The following is a 12,517-nucleotide window of genomic DNA, read 5'->3' on the forward strand; positions in this document are numbered from 1 at the left end:
TTACAAACCCGATATATGGATCCGTTATAAAAAATGACCAGCGGCCAAAACCCCGTAGAGGGCGAGGGCGGTGGGCGTGAGCTTAAGCGACAGATGTTGATGTTGTATGCCGCTTGCAGCCAGCGGTTATCCTCTTCTCTCATGGCCACCAAACCTCAACGCCTCCATGAGAGTTAGTACCTCCTTGAAGCCCATGGGACGTACCGTGCCCTAATCGACCAAATCCGCCTGTTTGACGAGATTGTCTGCGTTCTTTTTCCCAACTGATTGCAGTTGCTAGCGGCGCGTCGATCCTGGGTTCCGGCAAGAAGCCGAGGGCGATGACGACGTCGACGGCAACATCTGACTCGCCCATGAGGGAGGAGTTCGCCAAATACACCGATTACCTCAACCAGCTGGTATGGTTTCCATTGTCTCTTTGCTTCCCATTCATTCTGTTTTGCGATGGTACATAGCACTATGAAAACAAAATGGGTTTAGTTCTTGAGATGTTTGGAGTCTAAAATGGAAATGCAGTACGAAGAAGTCGGGAGGCTAATGAATGTCGTCGATCCTAAGGACACTATGATTCTCCTACGTAAAAAAAAATACTTGTTTTAAAAGGACACAGGTTGATATTCATTTTCTGGCCTAATATTCAGCCAAAGTTTTACACTTTCTCTTACTATTGGTTGAAAATATAGATGCCTAGTTAAAATAGTTTGGTTCTCTCCTAGCTATTCTTTGCTACAGAATCTGAATATTCGATATTATTCGATATTAAGTCAATGCTGGACCTTAATATGGGGCAGGTGCTGTAGTGCATGGTGTTGAAATTAAGATTAGATCATGTTAGTATGCGCTGCACAGTGCACATGGTCAGAACTTGAACTGGACAACGAAGATCAAGTAGCTCTTTTTTATTTTTGTTGTGGAGTTGGACTGGAACAATAAGTTGAGTCAGGCTTGTTAGGTTGAATTATTTTTTTCTTACTTTTTTTTTATTTTACATTTCTGTATGATTTTCCAATAAGCTATTTACTAGCTGTTTTCTTCCCTCAGTTGTATGTTTCATAAATTTAACATGTGGTGGGGTGAAACCTCTCTTGCCTGGAAGCAGTAGCTCTTACTAGGACATTATTAGGTCTGTAAAGTTGCCTAGTGTGGTGTACCAAGAGCATTTTGATCACTTGGTGATCATCGAAGCTAGGAAATAGGTTGACCTACTTGCATGTGTTTCAAGAATCAAAGTTAACTATTAATCTAGCTCTTTATCATTGACTAGCTGCCATTTGGTACAATTTTCATGCTCAGTGAATTTCTCAAAGCAATCTTTTAGTCAGCAGATGTGTTGGTCTATGTAGCTTTGTATTTTTTGCTTGTGACATAGTTTGAGTTGTAGATATATTGTTGAGATTGTCCTTTAAGATTTGTTTCATTGGCATTGTAGAATGACAAACGGGAGAGAGTTGTCAAGGCTAGTCGTGATGTGACAATGAACAGCAAAAAGGTCATATTTCAGGTGCATAGGTAAGATATGTAACAGATTTATGACTTCTATTGCCTGTACAGCAGATTCTACATCTATGGATTTATGATACTACTTGTTATGATTCAATGCTTCATGTTTGTTTTGGCAAGCAACATGTTTGATAAAAGTTCAAACTCGTAGGGCCAGCTATTACTTAAGTCATTTCTTATGGACCATCAACAATAATTCAGTGGAGTCTGTACTGACATATGTACTTGTCAGATGCTGAGAGGAGCATAATAGTCAAAATAACTAACTAGCTAGTAACAATATAAAATTAATATCCCTTTAATTTGATTGAGTTTTGTTCTTATTTTACAGCTTATATATGACTCTCATGATTGTATTTACTTGTCAGTTATACCTCATTATCCTCCATGACTGTAACTCTCAGATGATGCTTATTTATGTTGGGGAGTCTAAGGAAATTACCTTCCTATGTGGCTGCTTCATGATCTTCTGCTATGTGTCATGACCCTTGTATTTTTTGTGCATGCTTTTTATTTTTATTGTTTCTTTCTTTTCATCTAACTACAAACAGAAGTGCTTTGTAATTATCATCCTCCATTTTTTTTATATGATTTTGATCCTATTGCTTCTCTTTTTGTCAGAATGAGTAAAGGTAATAGAGAAGATGTGTTGGCGAAGGCAGAAAATGATCTTGCTGCTGTGACTGATCAATATATGTCAAAACTAGTGAAGGAGTTGGATGGGACTGATTTTTGGAAGCTTAGACGTGCCTATACATTTGCTGTTAGCTTCTGTGTGCCCTTTTGTTTTGGTCATTTTGTGATCATCTCTTAATGCTTACATTTTGTAGGTCCAAGAGTATGTTGAAGCTGCAACACTTTGTAGATTTTGCAAGGCTGGAACACTACTTAATCTTGCTGAGATTAATGCTTCTTTGCTTTCTCTTAGTGATGAGTCTCTTGAGCCTTTACAAATAAATGTTCTCGACTACCTCCTGGGGGTTAGTTCTAGTTTGTCTTAACAGTTTCAACTTTCACTCATGTATCTACCAAAATTCTTGGTGACAAAGGGCATCTTAGACTTTATCTATTTTCTTTTAGCTTGCAGATTTGACTGGGGAGCTTATGAGACTAGCCATTGGTCGTATTTCAGATGGAGAGGTTGAATATGCTGAGAAGATTTGTAGATTTGTACGGGATATATACAGGGAGTTAACCCTTCTTGTACCTCTTATGGATGATAACTTCGAGATGAAGAAGAAAATGGATACAATGCTTCAAAGCCTAGTGAAGATTGAAAATGGTAATCCTTTGTTTTTTTGTTTCTGTTTTCAAGATATCTTATATCTTATTATTTAAAACTTGTCATCCTTCTCTACTTTATCATGGGAATAAAAAAAGATATCAAAGACAAATAAATGTTTGGTCTTTGACTTATATCAACTAGCAAAGTTTGAAACTTGGGTATAAAATAATTGTGTTCCTTATAAAGTTGGATATAATTGTTGTAGGGAGTTCCGAATCCAATACTATCTAAATAATATTTCAAGCTTTCAAGCTCACAAAAAATACTTTGCGATAGCACCATTGAGCATGCAATTATTTTTACTGATCCATATTTAAGAACATATATGACATGGTTACATTTCAAATAAATGGAGGTTAATTTGCACTTTATCCTGCCTATTAACTGACATTGTGTTTTAAAATATTTACTTATTTTATAAGACAATTGTTAGGTCAATAATGTTTTATGGAATTGAGTATTTGGTGGGTAAGAAACAATATATATAAAAAGATTGTGTTATTGAGATAAGAATATAGATGTGGATATATGGAGTTACTAATAGAGTTTTTAGGAAGATAGGATAAAAAATATTCATTTGTAAATAATTAGGTATCGCTTGAATAGAGGATAAAATAAGGACGAATCGTTTAAGAGATGATAGGGATGTGTTCAGGAGACCTATAAAAAATGTTGATAGTTAGAAGATGTGAAATGATTACTATTAGTGGTATTAGTTGTGTGATGAGAGTTAGAGGAGATTAAAAGGACTTTAGTAGAAAGCATAAATAAAGATTTAAATATTTTTGAACTTAACTAAAGATATGGCTCTTTAATCGGTTAAGATCTGTGTTCATGAGATTTGACAGAGTTTTACTTTGGTTATCAGTGACCTATGTAACACTCCACCTTTTTTATTTGGCCTTGGGATCGACATTGGCAGTGTTTTCGATTATAAACTTGCTGATGATATTGTCTTAGTTGCTGACCTAACACAACCCTTTACCTTACTGAAGATAAACTTGTTGACCTAATGTAATCCTTTACCTTTTTCATTTGGTTGTTAGTAACCTAACACAACCCTCCACCTTTTTTGCTGATGATATTATCTTAGTTGATGAAATCTTAAGTTACAGAGGCAAGTCTTAGAAACTCAAGGTTTTAGATTAAGTAGGATTAAAACTGAATATATAAAATGTAATTTTAATGATTCTAGGAATAGACACGAGAATATAGTTAAGTTGGATGAACGAGAAGTCTCTTTGAGTAAAAACTTTAGGTATCTTGGATCGATTATTCAACAAGATAGAGAAATCGATGAAGATATTATTCATAGAATAAAAACAGAATAGTTAAAATGGTGAGTGGTGTTAGGAGTCTTGTGGGATCATTGGATACTTTTGAGATTAAAAGAAAAATTTTATAAGACAGTTGTGAGACCAATAATACTTTATGGATCTAAGTGTTGGGTAGTTAAGAAATAACATATACAAAAAGTTTCTGTTGTCGATATGAGAATGTTGAGATGGATGTGTAGAATTATTAGGAAAGATAGAAAAAGAAATACTTTTATTTGTGAACAACTACATATCACTTCGATAAAGGATAAGATGAGAGAAAATCGTTTAAGATAGTATAAACATGTGCTTAGAAGACTTTCGGATATAGTAATCAGAATAGATGAAATGATTAATGTTAATGGTACGAGGAGAGATAGAGGAAGACCTAAATAGACTTTAATAGAAACTATAAATAAATATTTAAGTACTTTGAACTTAACTAAGCATATGACCTTTTATGAATCTCAATGGTGGCAAAAGATCTATGTAGCCGACCTCGAATAGTTGGGAGTTACACCTTTGTTGTTACTATTGTTGAAAGCAAGGTAGGCAATATCGAATGATACCGCCTGATACGGGCGGTACGTACCGGTCCGACGGCATACCGGTACGCGGGCCGTTCGCTACCAGGCGGAACGAAAAAAAAAAATATATATACATATATATATTTATTTATATATAAATATTTTAGAAAAAGGCGACGTTCGGCGACGTCGCCTTTTTCGGATTATATATATATATATATATATATACGAGGCGACATCGCCTCGCCTGGGAGAAGAGAGAGGCGACATCGCCAAGTTATATATATATATATATATATATATATATATATATATATATATATATATATATATATATATACCGAACGGTATACCGCTCGGTATACAGTTTCGTACCGTACCGAGCGAACGTCGAAACTCCGGTACGGTACGAAATTGCAGACCTTGGTTGAAAGATTTGACTCTTTACATATCTTAATGAAAGCAAAAGTCAATCCAAAATATTTGAAATGTTACGGCTTTCTTGATCTTGTGGTTGAGTGCCTCTTGGGAAAATTTTCAACTTGGGAGCCATTGTCAATTTGATGTTAGTGTAGAATAAAAAATCTTGTAATTTGAAACTGATTATAATGGAAGTTGCTTATGGATAACTGTCAGCAATACTACTAAGCAGGGCCTTCTATTAGCATATTAGATCATTCCCAGCTTGATAAATTTAGGGAAAAAAATCTGAAGGTTTGCTTAAATAATTTTATATAACTTAATTGAGATGAACTTCCTTCTGCTTCCAATCTTTTTGTATGTGGATTAACAATTTTGTTCACCATGAACAATGTTATCTTTTTTGGTTATAGTGCATCCATGAACTGGTATGTATGACTATGGCAAAAAATCATCACATATCTTGTTCTAGCAAGTTTCACAGCTTATACTATGTAACTTTTACACATCTTTTTGGATAAGCTTCAGGAAGCCATTGCAAGCTTTATTTTCGAATTGCAAATTATGGAATTGAACAACATCAAGACTAATTTTATCATCATGTTGCTTTGGCATTTATCAGCAAGTGTCCACATTTTTGCATGGCATTAATGATTGTGTAACAAATGTTTAGAATTTTGTTGGTAACATATAAAACATGATTGAACTAATATGGAACATTTATTATATAAAATTTAACTAGAAAGATGTAATGGAAGTTTCTGCAGTGTGATTGTCTCTTATGAGTGCTCTAGCCGTTCATTAGAAGATTAAGAGTATTGTCTTTACTTGAAAACTGCTACTGTTTTTAAAGAATTAATGAGTTATTCTGACTTTTGGTGGCTGCTTATTAATGCTGTAAGTGCTTTCGTTTAGAAGACGAGTGTCATTTTGGTTGAAAACTACTTTAATATTCTCTTTTACTTTGTTTTCTTTTTCAGCTTGCTTCAGCGTTCATGTTAGGGGGTCAGAGTATATTCCTTTGCTTGGAAGTTCTGATCCAAATTACTCCTTCTTGGGTTTGCCAGATCTGGAATCATGAACTAGCAGCAGCACTAGGCCCCTGGTAAGAGTATTAGTCTTGTTCTTATATTTTCATGTGTAACACTCTAATAAAAAATTTCAATTCACAACTTTATCATAATATATTTTTGAGAGAACAAAAGGAACATACATTGAACAGCAAGTAAACATCTATTCTCTAAGGTGGATTAGCTGTGGAAAGTCCATACAACATCAGAGATGTAATAGTTGAATATCAATTAACGATAGAAGTATTACAAATTATTGGTTGGCAACATCAAAAATGCTTATGTTGTACTGCATTCATTATCTCCTGAAGAAGTACTTCTAATATCGGTTAAATTTCTGGAAATAAATATGAAAAAAATTAAATACTTCTTCTCTTCGTATTTTTTCCTTCCTGCTAATGTGTTTAAATGCCTACTCATAGTCATATTAGTTAAAAGACTGAAATAAATATCAAAAACAATATTAAGGACTTTGTCTCTTAGTTTGTCTGCCTTCCTGCTAATGTGTTTAAATTACTCCTCATGTAGTCATGTTAGTTAAAAATCTTGATCTAACAGTGGATTTTTTGATGGATCTCAGTGTGTTTGTTAATCATTTGTCCAAAGGATCAATTTTGAACTCCATATTCATCACTAATCATGAGAAGATGTGTTTCCATTATATAGTTAATATAATGGAAAAATGAAGGTTTCCTCTTATTTAGTTATTTCTTTAGACGAAAGAAAATTTGTATCTGATTAGATCTTGCATAATATTGAATAGAACATCAACTGAGATTCTGTTGTGTCTTGATGCTCATTCGATCTCCCACGTTTGGATATGCAGCTTCAATGTGCATTATTATTGTACATGTGAATGGGAGCATGTGCTGTCTGCAATTGCATGAAAATATGATTCCATATGTGATTCATGTTTCTTATCTTTTTCCTATTGTTCCACTATCACTGTAGTTATGGCATTGTAATATGATGTCTCCATGATAATATGTCACCTGAGCACATAGATCTGGACCTGCTTTTGTGGTTTCAGTTTGAAAGGATATTCAATGAGGAATGCGGTCTCGTAGATCTTGATTTGACAACAGCATATATTTCTGCAGAGTTGATTTGACAACAGTATATATTTACCTAGCAGTGCTACAGTGCTTGGTGCACCTGGGTGTATCACTCGGTACACCTAGGTGTACCGCTCGGTACACCGTACCGTACCAGTACCGAGCCCAGGTCAAAATACTGGTACGGTACGGTATTGCGAACCTTGGTTTAAATTACTCCTCACGTAGTCATGTTAGTTAAAAGTCTTGATCTAACAGTGGATTTTTTGATGGATCTCAGTGTGTTTGTTAATCATTTGTCCAAAGGATCAATTTTGAACTCCATATTCATCACTAATCATGAGAAGATGTGTTTCCATTATATAGTTAATATAATGGAAAAATGAAGGTTTCCTCTTATTTAGTTATTTCTTTAGACGAAAGAAAATTTGTATCTGATTAGATCTTGCATAATATTGAATAGAACATCAACTGAGATTCTGTTGTGTCTTGATGCTCATTCGACCTCCCACGTTTGGATATGCAGCTTCAATGTGCATTATTATTGTACGTGTGAATGGGAGCATGTGCTGTCTGCAATTGCATGAAAATATGATTCCATATGTGATTCATGTTTCTTTTCTTTTTCCTATTGTTCCACTATCACTGTAGTTATGGCATTGAAATATGATGTCTCCATGATAATATGTTACCAGAGCACATAGATCTGGACCTGCTTTTGTGGTTTCAGTTTGAAAGGATATTCAATGAGGAATGCGGTCTCGTAGATCTTGATTTGACAACAGCATATATTTACCTATCAATATTTTAGACTTGATTAATTTTTTTTATTTCTGCAGAGTTATGTTTTAGTTTAAGCATTAACAAACCACAATATATGGCTGCATATATGCCTGCATATGACAAATGCATTATATGATGCCTTGACCACCCATGGACTGACTGGATTTGCTTTTTATAGAACTTGATGACTTTAGAACTTTAAAATTTGTAAGATAATGATGAAGTGTATAAATTTAAACTTTAGTTGTAATAGGTCAAGGGATTGAAGGTCAGTTGTAAATTGTAATGGATTATCAAGAGGTGCATAAAATTGATGGTTTTATGTACCTCCTTTCCATTATCCAAGGACATGAATAGATTAAGAATATATTGCTTGTAGAAGAAGAGTAAAATAATAAAAGTGAAAGGTGCACCTTTCAGGTTGATCTTCTGAATTCTAAGTATATATACAGAAACATGTAGAGAGCACCCATGGTCTAGGTCACAATGTTGACCAGTTAGGAAGCAACATATCGAGCAAGTTCATAGTTAACATTAGGATGTTGACATTGATGATTAGTTTGAATTGGAGGTTACATGAGAGAAAAAATCATCCAAGTAGCACAAGGATTCTTTTACTGCACAAGAGATACCAAGGATAGGGATAGAGATAGGATGTTGACATTATCTGTTTGCTTGCATGCATTTCTGCTCATTTTTGCTTGTTAAACTCAGTATCAAATAATGGAATTTCTCGTACTTCCATGTCTCGAGACAAAATGACGCCTTTTATTGATGTTTCTAAAATTCTTTGACTGTTAGGTTTATGTCCCCTGTGGAATGGCCCATGCTGACAAACAAATGTTGGAAGCAAACCAAGTTGGTCCACTGTCCTGGTGCTGCATGGTCATAATGCGTCGCCTGTGGAAGGTACTAAATGTGGTTTTATCTTCATATTGGCACTGTTAAGATCCTTAAATGTAGTATCACTTGAGTCGCCCCCCTTTTTTTCTCCATGTGTGAAATATGCTTGTTAGATCTGGTGGAGAACATAATCCATGAGGGAAGAAACTTAAAACAAGGTGAACAAACGAATATATTACCTGTCCTCAAGTTAACTCTTTTGTGGCTTAGCAGCTGAAATTTGCATCGTTTGATGGTTCCTTACATCCTGATCCGAACTTTATCATGCTTCTGTGATGGAAGATCAGTTAACCAGCGATAGTGGACAGGTAATATAATCTATTTTTCTGCGAATTATATCAGGTCAGAAATATGATTGTCTTCCTCTTTCATTTCTCCTGTTAATTCAGGTAACATGAGCATTAGGTAAAAACCAAATGAAAACAGGAATTATTAAAATTAGCAATTTAGCTGAAACCAAACAGAAAAACACAAGTTTACAGATTATCTAGACAAAGAGTGAAGCTGGAAACTGAAACAGTGGCAGAGAAAGAAAACATAGAAAAGAATTAAAGATAGATTGCTATCTGCTAACTGCAATGAGTCCATTTTCCTAAAATAAAGGTCACTGAGAAATTGATAGGATGACCTGTGTAGACTGTTATTGCATGTCAGATATCATGTATGCATATATATGAAACATTGGGCCAAAAACTTTATTTAGTAAATTGATTGCCATGGATTAATCCGAGTAAACTTGACATGGGACAGCAAATTCATTTTGCGGCGACCATATCTAGGACTTGTGACAACAATAGAAAAAAGGATTTTAGATTGGTGAACAATTTGATGTGTCACATGCAGACAGCCCCACAATAAAGTGTGTTCCACCTAAACTTGTTCTGCAACCACCATTCCAGGACCAGCATCTTAAAAGACATCATGAAAGAAGGGTGTCATTAGTGTGGCTTCTCTCTTGGTTCACACTAGAATAGGTTCTCATCAGACACATCTTTTACATAGTTTTAATTCCTCTTTCCTGAAAAGATGTTTTTCTATGTAAGTCATGTTCATGTTACTGTTTGATCATAGTTTTCTGCATTAATGTCTCCAAGATAATTGGAAACATGACAATTATGGCTTTTATAGCACATAGGATTATCATGTGTTTTGCAACTTGCATAGCTCTTAGTATTTGCTCCTTGGTCAGGAGAGTAGAAAGGCTCAGTAGTCCTATTATTCTAGATCTTCAACAAGCCCTCAACTTGAGATGAAGATATTCTTGTTAAGCACCCGTAGTTAATGAATTAAAGACTGTCCCTACTGGCCGTATAGACAACAGGAGAGTCAGTCAACAGATAATTCAAGGTTCAAACAATCAATGTTGACTGGACTCAATCTTTTATTATGTTGGAGAATACTGTCATACCAAGTTAAATTATGTAACTTAAAAGAAGTAACACTTTGACCATGGACTAGAAATGAACAGAGCAGCCATTTTTTTTTTTATAGGACTTGAACCAAGAATTAGTACTCTGTTCCATGTCACAGGAAGGTGTGGGAGTAACCTGCCACTTATTTAATCCTCTTACCACACAATCCAAACTTAATTTCTAGCACAGTAAAGCAAAAAATAAAGGGAGCAGAAGAGGATAAGATCGACGCAGTGTCACTGTAGGCTTGAAAAGGAGAGTGTCTTGACAAAGTGTGGAATTTGTCCAGGACAAATTGGAAGCCAATTGGCTCTTCTTTTATCTTCTTCTCTTTTGTCAGCCTTGGGTATATTCACAGCATTTTCTTGTGCTAAAAATAGGACCAATTATGTGATGTTGGTGTTGTTTCACCATCCACTGCTGTCATTCGATGTTTATATGCTGCTAATTCGATAGTTGCGTCCGCCTACCGGCAACTCTTGTGTCAGCATATGAACTCGGCTTCTTTCTTTCATTCTCTTTAGCCTTAGCTTTTAGCCGAGCCATCATGTCTCAGTTAACATCAGTGTTTGGCCGCCAAGTCACAACGGGAGATAGAAAACAAAGAAAGCACACAGTGGCCATTGAAAGGCCAAGCCACTTAGCCGCCAGGCAGCATCAAGACAAGTTCCTCTATGGACAAGCAAAATTATTATTACTATGTTGGCACACTGAAAGGGTAAATCCAACCCTCTATATCACAACTGCTTTATGGTCACCCAACTGCAGGCACACAGTGGCCACCAACGCTGCCTGCCACACTTATCAACTTGATAGGGACCCCCTTCCAGAAAAGCTCACGTCCATTTCAATGAATAAAGCAGTCTGGCAGGCAGTGTGGGCGTGCGCTGCAAGTGGTCTCTGTTCACCCACTACTAGTGAGTTTGCATAAGAACGAGCTATCTTCTTTAGGATTCACGAATTCACCAAAGTAGCTAATGGATAAACTTTGTCTTAAATTAAAAAGTATATTAACTTTTCGTCTTTGATCCAGAAAAGTATCTACGGTGTATGAACACCAAACTCCTGTTTGTAATTTAGTGAAAGGTAACTGTAACTGGTTCATTGTATGTGCCCTCTTATAGACCTTCATTGAATGGAGGTTGCTTTCATGAATTGACACCAAAGAAATAGTGGATATGAGAACTAGGGGAAATAATTGTTTACACAGTGGTTGAATGCATCAAGCCGCTCATTGGATGTAGAAATGTGGATCTGAGACAATCATTGATGTGGAACCCCCATACAAAACAGATGGACAGTGACCCCCATTCAAGGAAAGGACTGGACGAGGAGTGCCACAGGGTGGCATCATCTCCTCCAACTTGGGTGAATCAGTCCAAACTCAAAGAGAGAGAGAGAGAGAGAGAGAGAGAGAACAAGAAGAACATGGACTAGGTTAAAATAAGTGTTCTGTGTTGTGAGCATCAAGTGACGCAAAAAGGAAAAATAAGAGTGCACTACCTAATTCCCATGATTTTAATACTTTTAAGGTTTTCATAAATTATTTTAATTAAAATATTTTCAGAAGACTACAAGGGATCCAAGTCTTCCTAATTTTTGACTTCACTTAGTGATAAAAATGGTTATGGTTGAGAGACAAAAGATGTCTTCCACTCAAATAAAAACACTTTCCTTGTCATACAGAGTCACTATCTATTCAAAATCAAGCATTTAATATATATATGACTTTCAAATAAGATATTTTCTCATCCAGCAATAAGATTTAAGTGGTTTATTAAATCATCTCTAAATAAGATTATCACATAAGTCTCAACAATTGTGGACTGTTCATATCCAGATCATGAGGCCCCAAAATCTATTTTATTGGGGTTTCGATAAATCATATATCGAGCTCCAATGAATCAACTTGACAAAGAGTGTCAACCTATTTGGGTCTTGCAATTATTTGCCTTACTTTTAGCGCCAAATACGCCCCAAGCCATGCAAGCCGCCTGACGCCGAGCCGAGCCAAGCTGTTGTTTCTCCGTCACGTCATCTTATCCCACGGCGGCAACGTCATCGTCTTCTCTCATCTTCTCCGGACGCCACGTGGCAAAAATATCGCCTAGTACACTATCTGCTCTCTCCCTTCGATGGCTCCACACCCTTGTCTCTCTATAAAGATTCCTGTTCCTTCCTCTTCCTTCCCTGGTCAGACGCCCTCTTTCTCTCTCTATATCTCTCTCTCTTGCTGCTGCTGGAGG

The 12,517-nt window shown here is 35.9% G+C and overlaps 1 protein-coding gene across 1 annotated transcript; it reads left to right on the top strand.

Annotated features, from left to right (window-relative positions):
* The first annotated feature begins 53 nt into the window (after window positions 1-53).
* LOC103977745 (uncharacterized) lies at window positions 54-9,068 on the top strand. Its single transcript, XM_009393343.3, has 8 exons — window positions 54-172; window positions 274-398; window positions 1,430-1,509; window positions 2,122-2,263; window positions 2,331-2,480; window positions 2,581-2,782; window positions 6,029-6,153; window positions 8,758-9,068. Exons 1-7 carry the CDS (start codon window positions 94-96, stop codon window positions 6,127-6,129), a joined length of 879 nt encoding a protein of 292 aa, XP_009391618.2. The 5' UTR covers window positions 54-93; the 3' UTR covers window positions 6,130-6,153; window positions 8,758-9,068.
* The last annotated feature ends 3,449 nt before the right edge of the window (window positions 9,069-12,517 follow it).

The sequence above is a fragment of the Musa acuminata genome, chromosome BXJ2-3 (genome assembly GCF_036884655.1).
Source record: "Musa acuminata AAA Group cultivar baxijiao chromosome BXJ2-3, Cavendish_Baxijiao_AAA, whole genome shotgun sequence".
NCBI classification, from domain to species: domain Eukaryota; kingdom Viridiplantae; phylum Streptophyta; class Magnoliopsida; order Zingiberales; family Musaceae; genus Musa; species Musa acuminata.